General features: G+C 36.1%; 3 protein-coding genes and 1 non-coding gene across 4 annotated transcripts; 3 read left to right on the forward strand and 1 right to left on the reverse strand.

Annotated features, from left to right (window-relative positions):
• Window positions 1–412: 412 nt before the first annotated feature.
• LOC121238539 (probable helicase CHR10) lies at window positions 413–14,536 on the reverse strand. Its single transcript, XM_041135451.1, is given in 18 exon segments — window positions 413–605; window positions 678–792; window positions 2,953–3,117; window positions 4,355–4,500; window positions 4,676–5,031; window positions 5,034–5,339; window positions 5,416–5,541; window positions 7,121–7,324; window positions 7,461–7,568; window positions 7,877–7,966; window positions 11,323–11,440; window positions 11,537–11,672; window positions 12,356–12,536; window positions 12,828–12,959; window positions 13,152–13,312; window positions 13,428–13,506; window positions 14,020–14,027; window positions 14,236–14,536. Coding segments are annotated over 18 exon segments (2,637 nt in total). The 5' UTR covers window positions 14,417–14,536; the 3' UTR covers window positions 413–580.
• Window positions 14,537–17,971: 3,435 nt separating this feature from the next.
• LOC121238540 (carotenoid cleavage dioxygenase 7, chloroplastic) lies at window positions 17,972–23,294 on the forward strand. Its single transcript, XM_041135453.1, has 7 exons — window positions 17,972–18,820; window positions 19,623–19,751; window positions 19,858–19,989; window positions 20,983–21,255; window positions 21,636–21,721; window positions 22,322–22,636; window positions 23,019–23,294. Exons 1-7 carry the CDS (start codon window positions 18,058–18,060, stop codon window positions 23,163–23,165), a joined length of 1,845 nt encoding a protein of 614 aa, XP_040991387.1. The 5' UTR covers window positions 17,972–18,057; the 3' UTR covers window positions 23,166–23,294.
• LOC121240157 lies at window positions 21,877–21,979 on the forward strand. Its single transcript, XR_005935481.1, has one exon. It is a non-coding gene; the product is annotated as a small nucleolar RNA snoR135 (small nucleolar RNA).
• A 347-nt stretch (window positions 23,295–23,641) lies between the features above and the next one.
• Window positions 23,642–27,693, forward strand: LOC121238541 (cell number regulator 6). Its single transcript, XM_041135454.1, is given in 6 exon segments — window positions 23,642–23,922; window positions 24,751–24,787; window positions 24,790–24,864; window positions 26,332–26,594; window positions 27,355–27,373; window positions 27,376–27,693. Coding segments are annotated over 6 exon segments (705 nt in total). The 5' UTR covers window positions 23,642–23,808; the 3' UTR covers window positions 27,573–27,693.
• The last annotated feature ends 210 nt before the right edge of the window (window positions 27,694–27,903 follow it).

Raw genomic sequence — 27,903 nt, forward strand, 5'->3', positions numbered from 1 at the left:
ACCGACATAAACTCAAAATATCCATTCCCACCAAATTGTGCATTCTATTTTTGTAACTTAATGAAACATTGGCATAACATCTACTAATGCATAAAAAAACTGTAATTTAAATTGCCTTGGTTTACTTATTCACTAAACTTGCATGAATTCAAGATTTGTTTTAAATTTTTACCTGTTTCACTTGGTACCTTATGAACAGATTCTAATTACTATGTATCTTTACTTTCTCATTCTATCTAATTTGTCCAATTTATGCATCCACATATTTCTCACCCCCCTAGTATTTCCACCCCACAACTGCGTGCGGGCATTGACCCTCATCTGCAGACAAAGGCCACACCTCAACTAGGCAGATGCCGGACAGAGTGCCGCCCAGCCCTATCAAGGATCTTAGATTTTTGTAATTTAGCACTGAGGATTACATGTCTATGCAGCGTATAATAAAAGAAATATTTACACCCTAATAGAAAAGTTTAGGCTAAAGGAGGAAGTCAAAGGAGGGATAGGCACATATCCTTCTTCACTATACTAGAGGCCACAACTCTTGTAGGATTTGAGATTGTCAACACAAAGCCAAGGCTCAACTCGATCGTCGGTAATAATACCTGCAAAATCATAAGAATTAACTTGCCACATATGGGAAGAGAGAGAGAGAGAGAGAAGGGGTCTTGACATACACAAAAAATTTTATGCCATATGTGGAAGCATATTTTCGTAGAAGACGTTCCACTGTGTACCAATCTGAGCGGTCTGATCCATCTTGATACCCAATTCGTGGCATGTGGATTGAAGCTTTTGAAAAAAAAAGGATGTTTCAAAAATGAGAAATGAACAAAGGATTTGAATTCTTAGTAGTCAATGAAACTGTTCGCTAGAAGTAAATATTGAAACAGTAAACTATAACTAACTTGAAGCATTCAATCTAAATATTAATCCATCAGAAGAAAATATCAACTCTTCATTTAATAGCATGTTCTTGAAGACATCTCCCTATCTTCTTGGCTAATGAGAGAGCATGCTTGCATATAATAAGATTTTGAGAATTTTGAGAAAAAGTTTTTTGGTATGTACCAAGTGCTAGGGTTTTGGGTTTAAGGGTTAAGGTTTAAGGGTTAGGGCTTAGAGTTTAGGGTTTATGATTTTAGGGTTTTAGGTTTAGGGGTTAGAATTAGGGCTAGTTTTAGAGTTTTGGGTTTTAGATTTAGGTTTTAGGGTTTAGGTTTTAGATTTTAGGGTCTTAGGGTCTTAGGGTTTTGGGTTTCAAGTTTCGAGTTTTAGGGTTTAAGGCTTAGGGTTAGGGTTAGGGTTTGGGGTTTGGGGTTTGGGGTTTGAGGTTTAGGATTTAGGTTTAGGTTTAGGGTTTAGGATTTTGGGGTTAGTATTTAGGATTTAGGGTTTCGAATTTAGGGTTTTAGGTTTATGGTTTAGGGTTATTTAGGGGTTTAGGGTTTGTGGTTAGGGTTTGGGGTTTTGGGTTTAGTGTTTACGATTTACACGTAGTGTGTGTGTGTGTTTTTGCTTCCCTTGTACTCATGAAAGTACAACTTGTTCTCAACTAGGCATTTTGAGATTTAGGATTTAAGATTTAAGGGTTTGAGGTTTAGGGTTAGTTTCAAGTTTAGAGTTTAGGATGTGTTTTTTTGGCTTTTGTAAAATTGATAAGATTGGCCTAAAAAAAAGGATAAAATTACATTAGTTTTTTTTTTTTGTAAAGTAGTGTTGATTGTGGGTTTGCTAAGGATTAGATAACATACTTTTTGGTTGTGTTCACTGGAGCCACCCCTCACAGGGTAGATTTGGCCGCAGTTGAGGGTCACTTGAAAATCATCCAAATATATTGTCTCACTAACTAGTGTTGCTGGGTGGCTGCAAACTAGAGCCACCTGGGGCGTGGTTGGGGTGGGCCTATATCCTAATCTGCCTTTTTTAAAAAAAAAAAAAAATCATTTTGAGGTAGTTTTATTATTAATTGATATTTTAGGCTTACTCGATAATGTTACATGAGGTTGACACGTTGATGTGTAAGCTCTTTGTATTAAAAGAGTTTGTACTCCTAATGTGTCTTATTTCTTTTCAATTTCTGCCAATAGAAGACATTTGAGAACAATTACTAGAATAAAAAAACACCCTAACATGATGGAGCTGACCCAAACACTTTCTCAATGCTACAGGAAAAAAACACCCCAAAATACTTTTTACATATTATAGTAACAAAACACCAGAACACTTCTTAAAAACACTTATCAAAAAAATCCCAAGTTCTACATTAAGTCACAAAGGTGATCCAGCACCCCCTGAGCGGAGGGTACCCTTATCCCACCCCCGCGCCCTTGCTGGGGCAGGGTGGGATGTTTGGGCCCCAAGCTCCGACCCTGCCCCCATGCTGTCGTGGGCAGATTGACCCCCTAGTTTGTCTACCCACCCCCTCAAACATAGCGCCACCGTCCACTCACGACCGCCAAAAAAACTAAAACCTACCTAGTGAACCACCAACCAACAGGCAACCAATGAACCACCATGTTACCAACCAGAGAGATACTAGCTAGGGGCGACGACGAAAGGGAGAGAGAGACCACCACGAAGGGGACACCATAAAACACTAAAACGAAGAGACAGAGAGAGGAAAGAGAGAAGCACGAGGAACGGAAGGGTTGGGGGATTTTATAAGAAAATCCTATATCAAAACGACGTCATTTTACTAACGAAAATAATTTTTTTAAATATATATACATATATGCAGACAAATAGGGCCCAATGCTGGCGGGCCTAGGCCTAGCCTGAGCCCCATTCCCGCCTAGGTTCTCAAGTGCAGATGGAGGCCCGTACCCCGGCATATAACAGCAGGGGGCACTTGGCCACCCAAGTAGGGGTTGGCCAGTGAGGGCAGGCAGATGGGCAGCAAGGCACCCACCACCAAGCCTATTGAGCCAACTTAATGTGTGGAGACTTTACCAAAGTTTTGAGCTGCTGAGAATGATGCCTTTGATAAGCAGCATTCCAAGTCAGAAAGAGAGATCTTGCTGCGGGGGACTTTACGCCTAGAATTGTAAGATTGTACAACAGCCAAAGCTACCCATTGCGGAGGACAATCATCCGTATTCTCCTCATTGCAATCCTCTGCATAGCAACAAATGGGTTAGAATTAAATAACACGTACTTTTAAAAAAAACTAAATAAGTACTTGAAAGAAAAAACTAAAAGTTTAAGTAAGGATATTACCCACAAAGTACCCAAGGTAAACAATAGAGATTATTTTCATCAAAAAACAACAGAATTTGGTTCATCCAAAACAATTTCTTTTTTATAGGTTGGTTCATCCAAAAATTACTGTCAATGCTCTAAGGAAATTGAACTAGAAAAGTTTTGCTAACAAATTTTATCAATCTTACTAACCAAAAGAAAAATAAAACTCATCAGATTAGTTGTTAATATCAGTTAAAAGTCGGAACATAGTTGATTATCCTATATGGGTTGCCCTCGGGGGATCAATAGAGTTCTTTCTATGTTGTCAAGCACTTCAACCAAAACCCTACTAAGTCCAATATTGGATGGCGCCCTTTCACTCTCTGCCCTGAGGATAAAATCTAGGTGGCAAGTGAATGTAAACCTCTTCAAGGTATACAAGTTGAAGTACACAGGTAGTAAACATTAGTAACACCTAACTAGGATTCATTTCGAATTCCAAGGATGGTATCTGCATATGTTAACACGCCAACTGATACTGCATGGTCTCCCATGATAATCCCAAATCTCTTATAAGATGGACCATATGAAGGTTACATATTCTTATATGGAGACATTATATAAATATTATCTATTTTTTATATGCTTCTTCATAAAGTCATCAATTACGAACTGGAAACATGCGATTTGGGCTTCTCTATTCTTTCAAGAGTAAAAGCATTTAAAATTTTCTCATCAGTGGGAACAAGCTGTAGGCAACGAAACATGAGGTTGGCCAGGGTGTCCTTCCTCAAGGAGCTTGTAAATAGTTGAGGATGAGGCCATCAGTGGAGCTTACTACCTTCTCGGATAAATCTAAGAATTCATCTAGATGGAATTCTAAAGTTGAAATACTTGAGAACAAGATGATTTGAAATGACCTTGACCAAAAACCTATATTTGAAGCACTGTTAACACAATTTTCTACTGACATATATAGGTACCAGGACTTGTTACTTGGTCTGAACAAGTAATAATGTCCTGTTAGACCTCTGAGTAGAACACGGTTGTGAAATTCCTGTAATCAATACCTGAAGAACTTATAAGATGTGCTTGTGTGTGTTCTTAAACAATCCAAACAGATTTGGGAATAAACAATCAAATACAGGGAAGAGAGCAGACAAAAGCTGACCATTAATTCTTATAAGATGCAGATCACCAGGATGCAGGTCCCCAAATTCAGAAGCCCGTTGATATGCGTCGGGGATACTTGCAGAAAGTTTGGTCAGTGCATCGAACATTCCTCCATGGCCCCAGTTTCCAGAGTCATCAACACAACTGCAATGTTAGTGTCATCAGCTAAAAGATTAAAAAAATTAAATAAACCTTAGTAAAGGATCTTCAAATTGCCAAAATAGGGTATAAGACATAGGAGAAACAATATGAACTGGCAATGCCCTTGTTATACCAATGAGAAGGTAACATGAAGGGGCTTCCAGAACAATGAACCTACCTGAAGATAACAGTAGGCTCAGATGGACAAACTCTTGATGGATGGGTACAATCTCCATAAACAAAATGAAGGAAACCTGATTCTGACATCATATCACCATTCACAGGGTCGATAGGGTCATTTACAATCAATGAGTGGTATCCAAGGGCTTCCCAATTACGCAACTTCTTCTCCTCAGCCTCTTTCCTTGCAACCTCAAGTTTTAGAGACTTTTCCTCATGGGCCTCCTTTCTACTTCGAAACTCTGGGATTGGGTTACTACCTGATTGTGGCGCCTCCTTGAATTTCTCAACCCAAGAAAGATATGAAGCCTCATCAAGACCAGGATCTAAACTTATAGAGGAGGAACTTCCCCAAAAACAGTCTCAGATTCACTTAATGGATCTAATGGATTGACCTCAAATTTCCTATAATCCTTGTCTGTAATCTTTTCATATCGCTTTGCAAGTACCTTCTCAACAATAACATTCAGTTCAGACACTTGCAACTCACCTAAATTCACAGTGCTGATGTCGGTAGGATCAAACATATGTAACCCAAATATGATAGACCGCAAATCACCAGTTTCAACTCCTGCCCTGTTTTTACCCTCTGAGTCCATAACATCATCCCCTACAACTTTATGGCTAAGCTGCAACTTCCTCTCTGCTCTCCGCATAATGACCTACATAAACAAAAATGTCACCAACAGACCATATATTGATGTCTTCAACATTACAGCCTGATATATAAAATCCCACCTCCTCCACAGTATGCCTGCTAACTAGATTTATAGACAAAACATGATTCATTTGACCAATCCTGTGTGCCCTCTGCAAAGCCTGCTTATCCACTTGAGGGTTCCAATCTTGCTCGTAGAATATAACCTACAGTGTGGGTTGAAATAAACCAAATGTTTTTACAACATAAATATATCATAAGAAAACACAGTTGTGCTCTAAAGCAACTTCAAGGAAGATCAAGATCTAGGTAGGCTTCTACATTACACTAGTAAGTTCCTTAACCATAACATACTTTCAAACTCCAGCGATATCATGTCTGATATTCATTCACACCTAGAGCAGGCACAACCTGCATTAGGGCCTTTTGAACTTGGGGTGTAACCTCACCTTCAAATTTCTGTTAATATAATCTCTAAAATAATTTTTTTTTGATAAGTAATAAACTCTAAAATAATTATCAGTTATTTATCACTACATTCTCATTGGTCAGATGCAAGCAACTGAAATTCATAAGCCTCCAAAGGAAATGCTAAAAACAATGAACTTGTAATTAGTACCTTATTCTGCTATTTGCATTTTACCTTCTCAAGCAGTTTTTCTTTTTTGACAAGTGATGCTCGTCTTTTGAAGTCGATTTCACACGGGGGTAAGACAAAGAAAAAATTATTGAAACACTCTTCTTTCCACATAATCATATTGATTTCTTAAACATTGTTAGTTGGGAAATGGATTAAGACATCCAATAAGATACTCCCATTGGCAAGAATCACCACTACTGAGCTTTACCATTACGAGATATATTCAAAATTATGTCATCACTAGAACCAGCCACATCATCACAGCCTTCATGTTCTGATGTATTTTCCATGCCATCCCCACAAAATTAACTTCAGCCTCCACTTATGAAAAAAATTGACTTCAACCTCCAATGCAAGGCTCACCAAGCTACTAGCAAATTCATCTGTATTAATGCATCTGAAAGATGCCATCTAGTCATTTTTTATTGATCCACTGAACCATCTTCCCAACAAATGGACAACTTCACATTATTACAGCCTGGCTAGTACCTTTAGTAAACTTTCCATTACTTTTTTCGTGGTGGCTACATCTGTTCTTAAAAATGGTGGTTATTCACCTATTGATGAAAGAAGTCCTTCCTCATCTCATAATTTCTTCATCCTATGAAATTGGATAGCCTACTACTGAGAGTGAGTTTCTCTACGAGTAAAATAACCATTCAGTATCTAACAGTAATATGTCCAATCCATTCATTGTAGTCATTACCCTACGAACTTGAGTTCATCCAATCAGAAGGAAATGAAAAGCTATACATATAACTCATTTTGTGTCAATGCATATATATCTTATTTCTCAGCACAAGCCTTCATCTATTACTAGAAACTGGGTTTCCATGTAGCTTCAAGAACTAATTTTCTTTGCAATTGTACATTTTTCATGCATGCATTACAAGTATAGACTGAAAATGATTGGAATTTAGCAACAGCTAGAACGATCTAATATATCTGGTATTGGATATATATCTATATAGATAGATATAGATATATGTATGTATGTATGTATGTATGTATATCATTTCCCTTGTGAACAACAAAAACATATTAACTGGATCATAATGATGAATCACCAAGCTACAAGTCTAAAGTTCCAGCTTCCAATTTAAACAATGACAAGTGCACAGTTGGTTGAGTTTGATAAAGCTCACAGTATCAGCAGCCACAAGATTCAGGCCAACTCCCCCAGCTCTGGTAGAGATCATAAAAACAAATGAACCATTTTGGTCAGATTCAGAATTCAAGCTCCCTTTAACCGATTGCCCACTGAAACTTCTTATTGCAGAGAAGCGCTCCTCAGCTCGAACTGATCCATCAAGACGTTCGTAGGAATATTTTCTTAACTCCAGAAAATCCTGCATTGCATATGGAACACATTTTAAAATAAACTGCAAACAAACAACTTAGTGGTATTCAAATAATAGTTTTTTTTAAAAAAAATACATAATTTAGTGGAAGAGATTATTTTATCTTTTGGTAAAAGACAAGAACCTGTAAAATGTCAAGTGTATGTGTCATCTGAGCAAAGAGAAGGACACGGTGTCCACAATCATGTAGCTTGTGGAGTAGTTGGTCCAAAATCATTAGTTTACTGCTGGCCTGATCAGGAAATCACAAATGAATAGAAATTCCAACAGCAGGATACATCATCAGAGCACAAAAGGCAGATTTAAACTTGAACCCAGACATCGAGCCCAGAGTTTTTCCATTCTGAGCCACAATAACACAACTAACGAGCTTTTGTCCCCCTATTTTTAATTTTAATGATTCAGAAGTAATAGAGTTCTGAAACCACACAACTTGATTGACATCTGACATAATTATCCATGGCTGAATCAAATTAACAACTATTAACAACTATCAAAAAATAATCCCTCTAAAAAAATTAACATAACAAGGTAATGCACCTGAACCAGGTGTTCCCCTTCTTCAAAGGGTTCAGGCTCAATACCAGGAAAGAGGTAAGGATGGCTGCATGCTTTTCTTAGCTGCATTACCTGTATAAAGTGGCAATCAAATGGTCAAAGACCTTGTAAGCTTTACAGTGGTACATATCCACATCCATACAAGCAAAAGCACATACTCATATAAGTGAAAACAACAAGATTAATTGCATAAAAGAAGAGAAATGAATAAAGAATTAACAAATCATTTAAAGTTTTTTTTTTATGACGGGGAACCAAACAAATCATTTAAAGTTGAAAAGCAGTAAATCAAGAACTACAACATTAAAGGCAAACAGTACTATGTTAGTACTTAGATACACGTTGAGAACTTCAAAAGTAACATCATTTTTTCAGATTTTCAAGATTTCTATGCGATTCACCAACAGTATAGAATTCTACCATGAAGTCATATTCTATGCTTCATCATGCCAGAACAAATTAAGAGACATATATCAAAGCAGATAATATAAAAGATGACTTTATGTCTCCCAAATTGGCAAGCTGCTGAAGAACCATCCTAGGTCAATTGTACTGTCTTGCCATTCTAACATTTTCCTGCATCTCATACCAATTATGATGTTACTTTTCACCTCCATGCTAAAGCGGCCAAATTGATATTGATTGATATGGCCCCAAAATCAAGAATAGCATGACCCAAGACTCCTAAAAGCACCCCCCCCCCCCCCGGGGGTCCGCCCGCCCCCCAAATGGACCATCAGCCCAGAAATTAACTAAAACAAAAAATACAAATAACAAAAAAAAAAAACGAATTTACAATAATAAAAATAATATACTACTAAGTTGCTACTTGCAACCAACTACAGAAGTACTAACTACTAAGTAATAAATTAATAATCATAACTAAGCTATTACAATAATACAAATTAAGAGAAAACAATTACAAAACTAGAAACATATAAGGGACATTGTAGCAGCATTACAAATAAGTGAATCATTAAATACAACTATACAAATAAGTGAGTTGTTTGACATTTGGGGTGGTCATGAGTGAAAAAGATAATTAGTGTTGCCTGCTGTGAGACTATGAGATCATAAAACCTGAAACATTAACAATTTAGTAGAAAAATAAATTAGAATTATAAACAAGAAACAAAAATTAAAATTACAAACTAAAATCTGATTAATCAAAATGAGAATAGATCATTTGGTTGGTTGGTCCATCCGCCATTTTTTTAGTCCAATCTCTAGTCTAAATTGACTCCTCTTGTAAGGATTTTAATACTGGACTCTTCTTGCATTGTTCTTCTAAGTGGATCTTTAATTGTGATATACCATGTTTCCTATAGTGATATCCATAAACTTTACCATAGTGATTACACTTCGCTCAGAGGTTATTGGTCTAGTTTGGTAAAGTGAGACCAAACTATGGAAACTAGTTTCTTGATTTGTGTGGGCTTGGGGGCAGGGCAAGGTTCCATCTCCGTAGGTTTAGGACTAGAGCCCGTAGGGTTAGTGGCAGGTGTAGGGTTAGGTGTTGGGGTAGGGATAGGAGCGTTATCACTAAACTCTAATGGAGTAAACATTCTCCAAATAGTCAAAAATCAGGGCAGGTTTGGGGAGTGAGATGAGAATTTTGTATTTTGTTTGAAAGTTTAAAATATTATGTTTTAATATTATTATTGTGTTGGGAATTAAAAAAATTGAATTGGGATTTGAAAAAGTTAAATTGTTTATCATATTTTGTATAGAAATTTGAAAAAGGTGTAATGATGAGATGAGTATTTTGTGTCTCATCCCACCCCCAAACCTGCCCTTGAAAACATGTCACTAACATCAACACCATAGATTCACAGTAACACCACAGATTCACATCAACACCATAGATTCACAGCCACTAACATCAATTGTATATTCAGCAATTTTCAGCAATTAATATAAAATACAAATTTCAAATCAGGCCTCGTTTGTTTTCAGAAAACATCTCATCTCACCTCATCATTACAACTTTCTCAAATCTCCATACAAAATAAAATAAACAATTCAACTTTTTCAAATCCCAAAACAAAAATAATATTAAAAAATATATTCTAACAATATTTTATTCAACTTTTTAACTTTAATCTCAACTCATCTCATCTCATCTCTGAAAACAAACGAGCTCTCAATTGTAACTTAGGGTTTTCCCTAAATTAATTTAGGATTGAAACCCTAAATTAATTTAGAGATCCACTTAAAATGCAAAATTAATGTAGGAAAAATTTAGGAAGGTTTCCCTAAATTAATTTAAGTAAACCCTAAATTAATTTAGGGGTTTCAATCCCAGTCCGAAACCTTAAAAGTCACAAAATCACAAGAAAAAATAACACAAACATCAAAACACATGCACAAATCGATTCTCCACAACACACAATTCACAATGACACAATCACATCCTCCAACTCCTCCATTTAATCTCATCCTTCCTCCAATCTTCATAACTCAACAAAAAAAAAAAATTTAATTTAATTTCAATTTAAAACTTACCTTGGGCCTTTAGCAACGGAGATGCAGACAAACGACGACGGAGTAGACAAGGATGAGAAAGAGAGAGAGATTCGGGGTTTCAAGAGTTTCAGAGGACAGAGAGAGAAGGGGTTGCATGGGGGGACAACGACAGAGTAGACAAGGATGAGAGACTAGTCCGGGGTGGGTTGTTTTAAAAAAAACCCTGCCTCCACTGGGGGGCCAGATGCGAACTTGGCCACCCACCCCCTGCATCTGCCGACACAAATCCCTGCCCCGCCCATGCAGGGTGCAGGGCTCCGCTGCCCACCCCTACCTAGTTGTATGTTAACATCACTTTTTGGATGGTCCAACAAGGACTCAACAATTTCCAGTGCACTCTTTCTTTAAGTGACAAGCTTCAGCCAGTGGACTAGGTCCATAAGGCTCAATGAGTAATATTTTTGTAGCTCTTTTTCTTTCTTCACTTCCAAGGAATGAAAATTGTGAACCACATGAATAGGTTTAGGTGAGCAAAAGCACCAATTATGAGGAAGGCCAATGGCAAAGGGATCATGCAAACCACAAGCCTAACATAATTTTCAGATTGTGAACATAATAATTCCCAAGCTCAAGCCAGCTAGAGTTTCAGTCCTATATTTAGGGGATAATCGATCAAGTAATCCATCAGTCCCCACATTTGGCTTCAAAAAATCCTATGAGAAAGCACAATACATCTGCAGCCCTAGTATCACGATTTACGCAAATCTCTCACACCAGAAAAATACGATCACTACATATGAATAATATAATTTTTGGTCAACCTAAAGCATATAATAAGCAAAATAATTCTTCCATGTGGATATCTAGAATTTAAGGAACGAAGAAATTGCAGTTCTGCAAAGTGCATATGGAATCACAAGGAAGAAACGTGCTAAGGGCAAAAGTTTGATAAATTTCCATACAATATTCTGTAAGGATTGATGATTTGAAGTTCCTGAAGATAAAGCAAGCAGTTTAGGAAGCTCCTTTCTCAATATTGACATGTAAACCTTCTTTTGCAGGCTGACCAGGGGCACCATTCTGTTTGGATAAGGTACCTTAGAAACCTAAAAAGTAAGGAAGCCTACAAATCTTTGCTGAAGTTGCCAGTGAAGTAAAGCAGGGCTGAAAACATACACAGTTATCTCAGTGAGAGGGGGCAGCTCCAGATTTCCACACTCAATAAGCCTCGATTTTGTTCGTCGAAGCATGAAGGCTCCCAATATACATTTTAAACTTCTAAATTGCTCCTTGAGTTCAGCTGCACCATGACCTGTTCAAGAATAATAAAATTCTTGTCTTAATCATAGAAGAAAATTTCCCAAAACTGTCTTCACCAGAACAATTACACAAATAAGTCCTGACCTGAACCGTAAACCTCTCATGATTGAGAAACTTGGTTTATGACTGGAGGAGGAAAAAAGATAGTCCTAATCATTACTTTTTTTTCTCAATTTTGAGGAACAGAGTAGTAAAAACTAGGTACTAAAGAAAGGTGAGAACTTGATGTTACAGGTTTAGACACTCGATCACTGTTTCAAAACCTAAACTGGGTGAAAAGTTATCCCATTAAGATCTTTAGCAACTTAGATGGCATTACATTTCTGAAAAGCAGCGAGCCCACTGATAAAAGTTCTTTTCATTGATAGTTTCTTGGACTCTTTTACCCATGAATTAATTTTTCCATCTTTTCATGTATGTTTTTATGATAATTGCATCAACAGCCATTTGGCTTTGCTAACCAACCTTTCAACTGATTACATGGTTATTTACATATGGGTAAGAATTCGAAAAAAATGTATATCATACTTAATTACAGCAGAAGTAATCACTCAAACTTGTCACAAAGCATTGTTGTGGAAGAGCCAAAACTACTGAACAACTTTCTGTTGGCAGGCTTTCATCCAAGGAAAAGAAAAAAGTGAGCAGAAAAACTGATGTCAGATAGACGATAACCTGATGAAGGATCTCCAGCTTCCTTGAAGGTGGAAAGAAATTGATCTAGTGTCCCAAAGACTGAAGGCATACAAAAATGCATCAAAGCCCAAAGTTCAGAGAGATTGTTTTGGATAGGCGTGCCAGTCATCAACAACCGTCTTGGCATAAGAAAGCGCTCTTTGAGGAGCTTATAGAGAACCTGCTGAGGTTTAAGCATTTAAGTGTCTGAAATAAGAATAGAAAAAACTCTTTTAAATTAAAAAATGCTCTTAATCTGCTTAGAACCAAGACAAATGGCCACCTAATATAGTTCCATATTTAGAGGCTTTTTAGAAAAAAATCAGCCTGTCTTTTTAGTCATGGTCTCAAATTTGTCATTTTGCAAGAAATTGTAAATATATAAGCACTATGTGCTTCATTCACCAGCAAACCCCCAATGCAAGATTTAACATGAATATATGAGTGAAATTTCAAGGTATCTTAAACATACACTGGAAGGGTTTTTGAGTCTTTGAGCTTCATCTATTACAGCATACTGCCATGGTATTTGAGAAAGAAAATCTTGATCCATCAAGGCAATTTCATATGTTGTTAACAGTATGTCAAAAGGCAATGGCACGCCCTGTCAATGTATTCAACTTGAAAAAAAAATCAACAAATACATACAACTTGCAGAGAGAAGCTAATATTTCAAATGAAAGCCTGACCAGAGAAAATTCTAGGTGCTATTAATTACAAATGTCATATGATATTAAAAAATTAATAATACAACATGCATCACCTGATACTAGTCGTTGAAGCCATATAAACTTACATTGCATGACGAAGACTGTGCTCTTACATGCTCACAGATTGTCCTGCGCAAACCTCGGCGATGTTCTTTATCACCAACATACTGAAGAACTTTTAGGTTTGGAGCAAATTTAACCATCTCTGACACCCAACCATCTGTCACGCTCAGAGGACACATTATGACTGCAAGTAATTGAATGTAAATAATGAAGCCAAAAAACATCTCTGTCCAAACTCCAAACTAATGCCAAAAATGAGCACTCCATGATTTTCAGAACACAAAAAATTCTTAACTTACAAAATGGCCGAGGAGACCTCTCATGAACCTTCAAATAGCTCAATAAAGAGATAGCTTGCAATGTCTTGCCTAGTCCCATCTGCCAATAACTCAATTAAATACAGAGCACACTGATTAAAATCATGCACTGATTTATGCACTTTATATGCATTACTATCGTTCTGCCTATCTCTGCTCAGTTAAGTAAGGTTGAAGATTTGAAGGTTGTTAAACTCTAAGCACAAAGCCATTAGGCTTCTCATGGGTGAACATACTGGAGCTAAGTTGCATCGAAGAGAATATTGCAAAATAAATTAACATGCATCAGCAGGCCAAGCTGTTCAGAACGAAAATCAACTTGATATTATGACGTCTTTGTAAGTCTTGAAAAAAAAATAACATGATCTGTTATAAGGCTTTTTGCATGAAGAGAACAAGTAACAAGGATCAAATCCGTAAGACCTCTTAACGAGTTAAAAAAATTAGAACTTCCTCTACATTCTAAATGCTTTTTTCTCATAATTACTTCTAGAAGCCAGATTTAGCAGGCAAAACGTTACCATATGGAAGATAAAACTACAAGACAGATTCAGAGTCACTGTAGAAGTCATACCTCATCTCCTGCAAATTCAACGAGAGAAAGCATTAAGATGTCAATTCCCAGTAAACCGGCATACAAATGAAAACGAATTGCACCGATGCAAGTTCAATGAACTATGTTTGGTTGCTGAGAAAGTCACGGTTCAAAACTGACCCCTTAATCATTCACTTTCTCATGTTTTCTCCTCAACCAAACATAGCGATCGGAAAATTTGGGCTAAAATCATACCGAGAACAACGTTGACCCCGAGAGTGTATCGCCGTATGAGCCACGAGACTCCTTCAACTTGGTAGGGTTTCAGCGTGGCCGAAACGCCAAAGTCCGCGACATCCACTGGAGGGTCAACGGCGCGTGCGTCGAACGCCAATATAATTTCCGCAGCGGCTTTGAGCCTCTGCTCGTACTTCATCTGTTTCCGTCCGAACGATTAACGGTGCAGAAGTAGAACACAGGTTTTGTCTTTTAAATTATAGCTTGGGAGGGAAGAAAGAGAGCGTGTGAGACTTTTCCTTGACGAGAATGTCCTTCACGGAGTTCTGAATTTATTCAATATGCCACCCCGTAATATCGCCGTTGTAAATGGTGAGCTGGTAATTCTAAATTCCACGTGGCTCGTAAATGATGTGTTCAGGCTGTTGACATGTAAGTTGTGTTAGTATTTTAAATCTTCTGTAAATAATAATAATAAAATATTAAAGAGTAAATAATAAATAATAATAAAATAATAAATAATAGTTATGTATTTTAATAATACTTGCGATAATCTCAGTACTTAAATTAGGTCTAAAACACTTCTAATTTACTTGTATAAATCGTCGATATTTTGAAATGTATTCTTTCAAATTTGTGTATTATAATTTAATATATAAGATTTAAATTTTAAAATTTATTTTTTAAATTAAATTATATCTGTTAATAAGATATAGTATAAAAACTTTTAAATATAATTATTCATATTTAAATAAAATTTTATCCTAACCAATATAGAGAGTATATCTAGTACAGTAATTATATGATATAATTAGAACTTAAAGATAAATTTTAAAATTTAAATCTTATAAATTAATTCTTACAAATGATATTCATCTCCTTAGACTAAAATAAAATAACTCATATTTTAAATTATAAAAAAGAGAATAACATACACCTTGGACTACAAAATGTTCTAACATGTATTCTAATCATCAATGTGACGCATTATTTGCACTGTGGTCTCTTCTGACTATTGTTATTATTAATTCAAACAATTGGAATCATAAACTACTTATTAGTTTGTTTAATAATGGACTACCACGAATGAATCCACCATATGCACAATCCATCCAACCAAACACAAATCATGATCAACAAAATGATGGGTTAAAATAGAGTCATCGTGTTACGAGACAAATTAAACACAGTGAAGTAGTACTTCAAATCGGGAATTACCAAACTCTCGCTGAGTTGAGGATGAGCTAATTAGGACATAATTCCTTTGTAAAAACAATATAGCAAATGCTTCTTAATTCTCTTCTTCTTCTTTTTTTCTTTTCCTTTTTTTATTTTTTGTTTAAATGTAGAAGTAGTAGCTAGCGAAGGTTGGTGCATATGCCACGTGGCAGAATATATATCAAGCAACACCGCTTTGGATCAACCTATCAATCATTGTTTCTTTGCTAATTTAACGTCCCCATTATTTAATTATAAATACTTTCAATTAATTTCACCTCCGGTCCTAATCTATAATATATAATTAATAGTCCAAATTGTAACTTTGATTCCTTAATATTGCAGGCTTTCTTGGATGGCCGAGGCAAATGATATGCTCGACCATCTTCTCAAACTGGAACTCGTGAACAAGAAACGACTTACAATAAAATAACAAGCTGAAGCTAGCTGTACGTACGTAGTAGTAGTGATAAATATCTAATTAATTTGCAAATGGAGTTTTTATATATTCGATGTTTTAATGTAGGGCACAAGTGGAGTGGGTTCATGATGTGTGTGTACTCTTTTCCAGAAGATCAATAAACAACAAAAAGAACGAAATCTCAGGCACTATGTCTGCCACGTTCAATATGCAAACTTCTACATGCATGCATGTCTAATTCCATGATTTATACATATACATGAAGAGCGCCACCATAGACATTGAAAATGCACAAATCATGCACGCGTTCAGCCAAGGATGGCAAGATGTAAGTATTCTGAAGCCAATGCCCGAGACAAAATATATGCATAAATACACACACACACACACCAGATATCATTGCCATCTTCACGTACGTACGTGCAATATTACCGCTAGCTAGCTAGCTACTTAATTAATTACCAGTAGTACTGCTGAAAACAAAAGGTTCACTCACTTCCAAATATATATATAGACTTTGCCCAAATATATATGTTAGCCGAACGTCACGATCAGTATAATGGTTTTGATCATGGCTGCTGCTTTGATCAGTCTGATCTGCTCGTGATCATTTTTCTCATCTACTGATCATCAAACCAAGTATATACTATAAACTGATCATCATGATCTACGGAAAGAGTACTACTACGTACAGAAATCGACTGTGACCTTTTTAATTCATGTGTGGCCTCTTTGGATCGCACAAGACTTTTGTAATTGATCAATTAATTAATACGGTAGTCTTTGCAAATACTTCTTTCAATCTCTCTACGACTTAACAATTCATAACTTGGAATGTCTTCTGTAGAACTTCTTCATGAATGAACACACGTAGTACGTCTGCTCTCTTGAATTTTAAAAATATTAGTAAATTAGTTTATGATTCTCTGATTGAGTACCACGAATGAACCCACCAACGTCCAACCAAATGCAAATCGAGTCAAAATGGACTTATAAATACGAGACAAAAAACCATAGCATAGTGAAGTTCAAATGGGAATTAACTACCCCAAAATGGAGCTTTGATTTGAGTTGAGGATGAGCTAAGCAGATTCCTCTATAAACGGCCCTATGTGTGTGTGTGTACGTATATGCTTGATCTTGTCTTTACTCGGACAGTATCGTACCAATATCACTCTTCGGATCAATCTCATAATCATTGTTTTCTTCACTAACCCCCATATAGATATTTTAATTGTTTTAATTAATATTTCATTCCACTTCCCTAATCTAATACTTTAATAATTAAGTGCACCTTTGAGATCAGCTTCCATCCTCTCTTTTTTCGTAACTAGCGAAAAGTTTCCAACGACGACGTCCCAAATGCATTTTTTATTTTAAAATTTATTAATTATAATTATAATTAGTATCAATTAACCCAACTTGTATATATGATATATATTTAATGAGAAATTATATTTGCAGTCATGGATTGTATAAGCGTCGTACAATTTCTTTAAAAAAAGTGAGTAAATATAATATCCATATAAAAAAAACTAATTTTTTAGGAATGGATTCTACTATTTTTCAAAACGATTGCACAACACTTTCACATTTCACGATTATATGTAACATTACTCATATTTCGGTATTGTTATAATTAGATGGGAACAAATGTCAGTTTATGAAAGAAGGTCGAGATATGCTCCTCATGTCAAATTGGAACGGTACACAATATTGTAAAGTAAAATAACAAAGTGGTATATATATCTTTGTGCAAGTGGAGGATTTATGAATGATTTCATAGTACTGTTTTTTTTTTAATGTCGATCGACTCAAATGGGTTCATGCTCTTGCCCTGACATTAAACAACAAATTAAAAAGATGAAAATCTCAAAAATTATGTCTGCCACAACGAAAATGCAAAACATGTCTTCCATGAATTTTATGCATGTGCCCCCACCATGCACACAGTACTGTACCAGCACAAACGTCGACCATGCATGCAACAGCACAAGGATAGCAAATAAATATTTTGAAGTCAATAATTACCGAACCAATTGCATGTCACACCAGCATTCCCTTCGATATAAGATAAAACAATTCAAATATCCCGGGACTCGTGACACCTAGCTCGTATGTGTGTATATATATGCCTCAGTGCCTAGTTACCACCGCTCAAAACAAAACCTCATTCACTTCCAAATATTCATTGCCCAAAGATGCTAGCCAAACCCCACCATTTTATTCCAACGTGCTTCTCTTCACCAACAAAGTTACCGGCGGTGGTGCACCGAGTGCCATCACAAGTCAAAATAGCACCTCCACACGCCATATCCATTCCCACATCAAATAATACCCATGCTTCAAGCCCTTCAATCCTAGATCATGCTGCTGATGACTCCGTGGCCGCATATTGGGACTACCAATTCCTATTTGTGTCACAGCGCTTTGAGACAACCAAACCGATCACTCTTTGCGTTGTGGACGGTGCAATACCCCATGACTTTCCCTCCGGTACGTATTACTTGACCGGACCAGGGCTGTTCACCGATGACCATGGCTCAACAGTTCACCCACTAGATGGTCATGGCTACCTTAGGGCTTTCACTTTTGATGGGGTATGCAGAGAGGTTAAATTCATGGCTAGGTATGTTAGAACTCAAGCTCAAGCGGAGGAGTATGATCCTGCAACTGACACGTGGCGTTTCACCCATCGAGGACCATTTTCAGTGCTGAAAGGGGGACAGAAGGTTGGGAATACGAAGGTGATGAAGAACGTGGCTAATACAAGTGTGCTGCGGTGGGGAGGGAGGCTATTGTGTTTGTGGGAAGGTGGAGAGCCATATGAGATTGAATCAGAGACGTTGGATACAATTGGGAGGCTCGATGTGATTGATGGTTGTGATTCGCCGCCGCATAGTGGGAAGAATAGCGGTGGTATATGGGATGTAGCTGCCGGCCTTTTGAAGCCAATTTTGTATGGTACGTATATGAAAAAGAATCGTGATTTAATTGCATATATATGGAGTAAAGCTAAGGCCACAGCTGGTTGCATGCATTTTGTTAAAATGACACCCAATCAATAAATTCTTGTTGAAAATCAACATAATATAATTTACGTCATCAATGAACTATAATAAAATTGAAAGAAAGAAAAATAAATTGTCTGGGGGAAAATTTTACCCATGCATGCATGAATCAGCATTAATATATGATCTTGTAATATGATCTATTGGAGATCAGAAGGGGTACTGCAATCAGGAAGGGTACAAAGCACGGCCTGTTGTTATCAAGATAGACGAAATATATATTAAATTACCATTTCGTTTGTGTTAATATAGTAAAAATGTTTATATATTGAATGAGGTGGAAAATTGCTCCTCGTGTTGAATTTTTATTGGCTGGGGAAGAGGGGGGGGGGGTAATAAGACCTTTGTGTTCTTTTTCAACTTCTTTTTGTAGTATATATGATATTTTATTTCTTTATTAATAAAAAAGAAAAATATTTTAACAACAAAAAGATCTCATAAAAGTAAATATACAGATTGATGTGGTACATTAGATTATAAAATTACTTTTATCGTAGAATAAATTTAACAGATCATATAAAACTAAAACAGTTTATGAGTTTATTTTTATCTGATCTCTTTGTAATTGCATTACTTCTCTTAATAAAATTGGATACAATATTTAAAAATAATAATAATAATCTAACTAGCAAGCTCGTGATTGAAATGTCTTATCCATTTTTTCCCCTTAATTATATTGGAGTGAACTTCCACAGGAGTGTTTAAAATGCCACCAAAGCGACTGTTGTCTCATTACAAGGTCGATGCTCGCATGAACAGACTCCTTACGGCGTCATGCAATGCAGAGGACATGCTACTTCCGCGCAGTTCCTTCTCATTTTACGGTAAACAAGTGCTATATATATAAATAAGGCGTATTAAGTACTTAACCTTTTAACAAATCACAACAGACGTATAATATCTCTTCAAATAATTAATTATCTTTTGCAGAATTTGATTCAAATTTCAAGTTGCTGATGAAGCAAGAGTTCAATATCCCTGATCACTTGATGATCCATGATTGGGCCTTCACGGAAACTCATTATATACTATTTGCTAATCGCATCAAGCTTGATCTTGCAGGTAATGTACAGTACTGTACACAAAGAGATGCAGGAAAAGCATGTCACCAACTTGAAAACTTGATAACATCATTAGTACTTAACGAAGTACTCTAGCTTATAAATTACTACGTTTGAGTTGTTTGCCATGAAGGATATAAATCACGTTTGAGTACTACTCCATTTCATTGGCCAATTGGTTATAGCAAAAGCCATTGTGTTTGTAAATAACTAGTTCATGTTTTTCGTTGTTCTGTTTTGAACTACCGAGAAGTGACAGGACACTAATTCCAGGTCTGTAGGAACATGTTCAAACGGTTTTCACCCCCCAACTATATGAAAAATAGATTCTTCACCTAGCTAGTAGCTTGGGGTGCAAATTATAAACGCCTAATAGAAAGCAAAGATTACACCTTGATTGAAAATGGTAAAATAAAATTAAAAAAAGTTAGGATTATAACGATTTATTAGAGCATTGGCATTGGATTGATCATCCTATTTTTCAAATTTTAATTAATATGTAACTTTTTCACTTTTAGCTAATCATTTAAAACTTGAAGTCTATATTGGATTAGTCATCACACTCTCTATAATAATAAAATATTATTATTTATATTTTTTTAATTAATTTATATTTTATTTTTTTATTTTTATAATCTTCAATAACCTCCAACAATTATATTCATTTTCATTTTCACAATCTAACAATGTATAATATAATAATCTCATATGTATATAGATGATAAAATCTCATATCTATAATATAATAATTTCAAAAAATACTTTTCATATTTGAAAAGAAGAATGAATTTACTGTAGCTTATAGTTTGGATGAAAATAATTTAGCTAATTCAATGTGGAACACATATGGATGATATTTGCTAAATTTGAAGATAAAAAAACATTTGATTAATTCAATGCCAATGCTCTTATATGTTGCTGAAAGTCATAAAAATATTACCAAGTTATACGGCTACAACAACAATAAGATTGAATTGTATGATTCGAAGTTCAGGTTCAATGGCAGCAGTGTGTGGGATATCTCCTATGATATCGGCGTTATCGGTGAATCCTAGTAAGCCCACAACTCCCATATATTTACTTCCTCGATTTCCAGATAAATGTGGTAGAAGTCGAGATTGGAGAGTGCCTGTTGAAGCTCCTTCACAGTTTTGGTTGCTACATGTTGGCAATGCTTTTGAGGTTAAGGATGTCAATGGGGATTCAGAGATCCAAATACTGGCAGCCACTTGTTCTTACCAGTGGTTCAACTTTCAAAAACTATTTGGTACGTACGTATTTTTTTTTCCTGCAATTTTATTTTATTTTATTGCTGGTTAATGGAAATTTTCTCAGGGTGATAATGTGATATTAATACTGGGTTCAAGTACTAAAGTCTCTAGCCAAAGTAAATTTGAATTATAACCATAACCACAAAGAATTGGATTCAAATATTGTAATACTAAATGGGAATAAAATTATATATAAGCATATATACCACAAACGAGAGTTGGGGCATGGGAGAAAGTTATCAGGGAGTTTATGATCTCAGCCTCTGCATTGTTCAGTTTTAACTTTGGAGCATGTTAATGCTGGCTACTGCCATGAGCCATAAAGCCATGCTACACATCTTTTGACAGAAAATATTTTAACCTACTCATTTTACAGGATATAATTGGCAAAATGGTAAGCTAGACCCTTCTGCTATGAATGTCAACGGAGGTGAAAATGAGCCGATGGCACGTCTTGTTCAGGTTCTCTATCGTCATTTATTAAGTATTTAGTACTCTCTGAAAAATTCATGCAAGTAGTAATAAATATTGTAAGGCTTACTTAATGTGCCTCTATCCTGATTGAGACCCTCAAATTCAAAGACACGAAGGATCCTCTTGAAATGGATCGATGGTATAAAGTACGTATGAGGTACACCCTGCAAGATCCATCTGGGGAAGGTGGGCAGTTGTATTTCATTTCAACCATTGAAATTCTCAACAATCATCTTCCCCACACCTTTTTTTATCCTTTTTTTACCTATATAAAAAAAGAGTATGAGGTGCTTTAGCCATCTCATCTGTCAACAAGACGTAAAATGATCAAAATATCCATCATTTTATTCTAAGTCAATACTCTTCATCTCACTGATTCTATTCCTAAATTCAGAGGAAATCTTTTTCCATTTGGGTGTGTTCACTGCTCATATATATACATCAATGCTTATACGTACCAGTTAGATAGCACATTCTATAAAACGCTTATAAAAATGGCAAACGCGGTAGCCCAGCATAATCAATATAGAAAGTGTATGAAATTTCCAATCAATAAAACGAGTCGACCTAATTCATGTATGCATGCAGGTATTCATTCAACTGGATACCAATGGGAACATAAAAAGATGTAGTGTGGAGCCTTTGAATCAGAGGAAAGACTCGTCAGATTTTCCTGCTATTAACCCAGTCTTTTCTGGGAGCAGGAACAAGTACATTTATGCAGCATCTTCTTCTGGGTCTCGCACAACATTGCCGCACTTTCCCTTTGATACCGTGGTGAGGCTGAACCTGTGCAGCAAATCTACCCATACATGGTCTGTCGGTAATCGGAGATTCATTGGCGAGCCTATTTTTGTCCCTAAAGGAGATGAAGAAGACGATGGATACCTTCTTGTGGTTGAGGTGAGCAATCATGTCTTGATCACAATGTGCAACAAAACCAAATCATCTTTTCTCTCATTTCCTATTCAAATTTGAGAATTTAAGTGGGAGATCGATGAATAAACATATGAACCGGATCTTACAACATATTTATATATTAAGCATTTAATACTGTTTGAAAAACTCACGCTAATAGTATAATAAATATTGTGGGGGTTCACTTCATAACATGGTTAAGTGATTAACCTTGGATGTCTAGAAGATGAAAACATGAGACATGTTCATCTATGAAACAGAATCAATTGGTCATGGATGACATTTACTTGCATTATGGGTTTATTTTGATCATCAACTGTATGCTAATGTCTTTCTCTCTTCTTTTTTCCCCTCCTCCATTTTGCAGTATGCCGTTTCAGTACAAAGGTGCTATCTTGTAATTCTCGATCCTAAGAGGATTGGGGAAGACAATGCACTCGTAGCAAGACTTGAAGTCCCCAAACACCTGAATTTCCCTCTCGGTTTTCATGGTTTTTGGGCTGCTGACAATTAATTAGTTTTTGATATTATTAAGATTCTGGGATCTCTGTATATATTTTTGGATTCTTGTAATGTTAAGTTGCTTCTTTTTGCTAGCCCGAATTCAATATCAACTAGCTCAGAGAAAATAATATTTTCCATTCACTGAATTTTCCCTGGAGGTAATGATAGAGAAAGTCAGAACAAATAAATTGAGATGAGTTGATGTGAATTTCAAATCCAAATAGGGAGTTGAATAATCATAAGAATGAGATCATCAGAAATAAAATGACTCATATTTATTAGAGTTCTCTTTCAACTTTGTTTCTTTCCCCTTTCCTTGATCAAATAAAAATGTTAAAGATCCAATAAAAATTTCAGGCAAATTATTTCCTTGATCATATACTTGGTTAATTGTTTTTAGTCCAAAATTCATAAATAAAATCCCTATATATATATATTAAAAAAATTAATCTCGACGTCGTTTTAATACAAGTTGATTTGTAAATGTAACCACCACGTCGTTTCGCTGTTAAAACTTTAGACTGTGGATTGAAGAAGTGAAGCATCGGGTCTGCCCAAAGTTCCATTCGCATGCTTCGTGTCTCTGGTTTCACATCTCTCTCTCTCTGATCTATTTGGGTTCTCTTTTCGTTTATTTTTTGGGGCGAGATCAGATGGCCGATGGGAACACGCACCCGCAGTCGCGGTACGTGAAATTGACGAAGGATCAAGCACCACTGGAAGAAATCACCCCGGGAGAGCTCAACCAGCCAATTCAAGTCCCTCAGGTCATCCATTTTTGAAAATCCTAATTCGCGTCTTAGAGTCACTACATTTATTGACATTTTGGTTGTGTCGTTTTTGTGTATTCTCGTAGGGGTTTGTTTGTTGTATTATATTGTGCATTTTTCGTCGACGGCCCGATGTTTACTTGATTTTTTTTTTATTTATTCTATGATACCGATCTTTGGTTTTTTTGTGTTGTATTGGAGTTAGATCTTGCTCTGTTTGGTTGCCGAGAAAAATGTTTGGAAAAGGTATTTGAGGGAGCGGTCGAAAACAATGGAATTTGTATGGTTGAATGCATTATTAATCGTTCCACTTCCAGTTTGACCTTTTTCTTTCAAGCTGAACTAAGGGTTAGTATCCTGATGAATTTCCGTCCTAGAGTAACCATTTTTCGCGTAGCAAAAAGGCATTCAACTGTTTGAGTGTGATTCTTCGGCTTGTGAACATTGAACTTATAGTCATTTGTCTGTGCATTCATGATATTTGCTTAATGGGGCTGGCTTTCATTGATCATATGAAAAAATGTTCTATTTATTTTCCACAATCATTGATTTTGCACCGTGCCTGAAATTCTTAGATTCCATTTTCCACACACGCACCATGCAGAGAAAGATGTTCGTTGTCTGTCTACAAACTCTGAATAATCATTCAAACAAAATCTGCAGCTTTCTCTAACTTCCCAATCTCTCCCTCCCAACACAAACGGTTTTATTTTGACATTCCAAAGCAGAATATGAGATTCCATTTCATGGGTTATTATCCGCATATAATTTGAGTATTATTTATGCTTTAATATTTTAATCCAGAATTCATCTCCTATTTGACAGTTAATCGTTCATAAATGTAATGAATGTGGTCAACCACTGCAGAAAGCTATCAGCCACCTGCTGATGAAGATTGGACAACTGGGATTTGTGGCTGTGCTGATGATACTGAAAGTTGTAAGGGCCCCATTGCTTTACTTTTATTGAGTTGGCATTCAAACTTTGAATTACAAGCCCCGTTCAGTTTTTGTGGAATTCATAATATGGCACATTTATGGTAAGTCTAGAAGTTGTGTTTGCTGATTGTTTAAATTGAGATTGGATACTGATGGAAAGGGTTAGATGAGGTCTGCATTGGAGAGTTCTGTCATGGATGCATTGGTGAAAACTTTTACAGAAAGGGAACGCCTAGGAAAACAACTAGGAAATAGAATCCACAAAAATTGTGGCCTATTTGATACCTATATTACCGGGTAGGTATTATAATTTATATACAGATATAATTATGGGGCAATGAAAGTGTGTGATTGTACTTGAGTGAATCATACTTATCTGTTGTTAGATTGAAATAGATTATAGCTAATGTAACACATATGCTGCCTCAAATTTTTTTTTTTGATAAGTAATAAGAAGTTTTATTGAAACAAGTAAATAGGCATAGCCCAATTACATAGGAAGTATACAAGTAAAAACACATAAATACAAGCTAGGAGCTAGTAGAAGCTAAAAGAAAATCATGAAAATTATCCCCATTCGGAATGAGAACATTCGCCCAAAGACACAAAGTTCGAAAGAAAAACTCTCTAATTCCTCCAAATGAACGTTCTCTATCTACAAACCACTGCCCATTCCTTTCCAACCATAAGCACCACATCAAACAACTAAGTTTTTTCATTAACCAACACCTCAGTTACGTTCAAGTCCGAGTTGATTGTATTCTTCTATTCTTCTCGTTGAACACTATCCATATGAGCATTATTATATAATATACCAGAATAACATTCTGCTTCCACATATGTAAGCATACTTTCAATAAAAGTGAAGAGAATTGTTCTTCTCAAGATCATGATACTAGGAGTACTAGGAACTGCAACTTTCTTTTGGATTTGGCCAACTGCAGCTGTTTAATGTGCAAGAAAAAAAATCTACTTCCTTGGTGGGTTATGAGGCTATATTACTCACACAGGAAGTGCATTTTAGAGATGCTAATTTTCCGCTGAATCGTATATCATAGACTGCTTAAATTTCAGAACACATAGTAGAAGGGCTAGAAATGATTTCCTTGTAAGTCCATTTCGAAGCGAGCGGACATTCGAGGACAAGGAGAGATCGGTGGAGGAGCTAAAAGTTTTATTTTTTAGAACTCTTTGTACTTGGGCTATTGTTATGGACTTTAATGACATGGACTTACATGATTTCCTTGCTTCTAATGCGCCTACTTAGCTAGGGCATAAGAGTTTTGTAATTGGCATTTTGCCCATTCTTTTATTAATAAAATCTGTTTATTTATCAAAAAATAAAAAAATAAAAAAAATAGAAGGCTAGAAATGGAAGAGCTGTGTAACTACCTTTTGGGGTTTCTCTACTTTGTTCGTTCTTTTCATGATTGTTGATCGTTCTAAAGTCATTGAGGTCATGTTGCAGGTTGGACTGGACTCTTCTGCCCATGTGTATTGTTTGGGCGTAATGTTGAAGCTTTGCAAGAAATTCCGTGGACCAATGCATGCGTTTGTCATGGCATGTGTGTTGAGGGTGGACTTGCACTTGCAGCAGCAACAGCTCTCTTACATGGTATTGATCCTAAGACATCATTTCTCATTTGTGAGGGCCTGTTTTTTGGTTGGTGGATGTGTGGCATCTACACTGGTCTATTTCGACAATCATTGCAAAAGAGATATCATCTCAAGGTAATTTCAATTTTCTCTTGTTAGTATCTTGAATTTCATCCCTTGCAAAAAGCCAAAAGCCAGATCACGCATTCTCTTGAATTTGGAATCACCTGCATATAGACAAGCTCAGATATGTAGTCCACTTATGCTTTCAGCGTTTTGCACTATATGAGAACTATGGAAATGTAGATGGCCTGTGAATATATGGAGGTTTAGGTTCACTTTTATTCCCTTTTCTAATTATTGCCTGCATTGTATTTTCAGATTTTTTCTCTCTTAATTCATGAGATTCTATTCAGGCAATAATGGAAGGTAACAAATGAGAAAATCCTCTGAAGAAGGATTTTTTCTCTCTTGATGAGATTTTTTCTCTCTTAATTCTCTCTTCTATTCAGGCAAGAAGAATAAGGAAAAAATGAAACAACAAAATGTCAAAATCCTTAGTTGGAACCAACAAACGCTTTTAAGTTAAGAAGGATACCATATCCTCGGAAGACAAGTTGTCCAGGTTACTCTTTAAATAACAAACCTGTTACCATGTCCATTGCGATGTGCTTAATGTGATTACTTAATCATAAGAGTAACTTGGCTTTGGCAATGTATGACTTTAGTATGGTTTTAGACAACTGATCATGACATGTTGAGCTTCTGATTTTGTTTTGGACACCCTGAAGATTCATTTGGTACTGAAAGCAAGGGGAACTTTTCATTTTCACATAGCATCATTTCCAGATGTGCTCGTGGCTGTGTGCTGACTCGTTGTGTTGCTTGTTTGCAGAACTCACCATGCGACCCCTGCTGGTGCACTGCTGCATGCATTGGTGTGCCATATGTCAGGAGCACAGGGAGATGAAGAACCATTTATCTGATAATGCTGCTGTGGCCATGACCGTTGTTAATCCTCCACCAGTTCAAGAAATGAACGCTGGTGAGGAGTCTGTGCCATCCGCCCCCGAAAATGGAAAACAGAGCAATTTGGAGATTCAGCCTTTGTAGTGTTTTCAATTATTTTATGCAGGACCCCAAAGAAATTTCCTTCCGTCATTTCTATTTCTGTTTCTGGGTCAAGTGGATCAACATGCACAGAGCCTTACATCAAAGTGCTTTATTTATTTAATTTTTCTTGGTGTTTAAAGAGTATTATACATCAACATTACTGGATTGCCATGAATAGCAACAATATTAGCCAGATGATTCTGAACATCAATTAATCAAACAACACGTTATCTACGAGATAACATGATGTTTGGTGAATGGGACGGTTAGAGCCAACTGGTTTGCCTCAAATCATTCACCATGACAGTATTTCTTTGGAATGCAGTATAAA

Source organism: Juglans microcarpa x Juglans regia, chromosome 7D, assembly GCF_004785595.1.
Source record: "Juglans microcarpa x Juglans regia isolate MS1-56 chromosome 7D, Jm3101_v1.0, whole genome shotgun sequence".
NCBI classification, from domain to species: Eukaryota; Viridiplantae; Streptophyta; class Magnoliopsida; order Fagales; family Juglandaceae; genus Juglans; species Juglans microcarpa x Juglans regia.

Coding starts and splice junctions, on each gene's coding strand:
- LOC121238540 (XM_041135453.1), top strand. CDS start 18,058: ATGCTAGCCAAACCCCACCATTTTATTCCAACGTGCTTCTCTTCACCA. Junction 19,990..20,982: donor CATCAAGCTTGATCTTGCAG/GTAATGTACAGT, acceptor TTCGAAGTTCAG/GTTCAATGGCAGCAGTGTGT. Junction 22,637..23,018: donor GATACCTTCTTGTGGTTGAG/GTGAGCAATCAT, acceptor TCCATTTTGCAG/TATGCCGTTTCAGTACAAAG.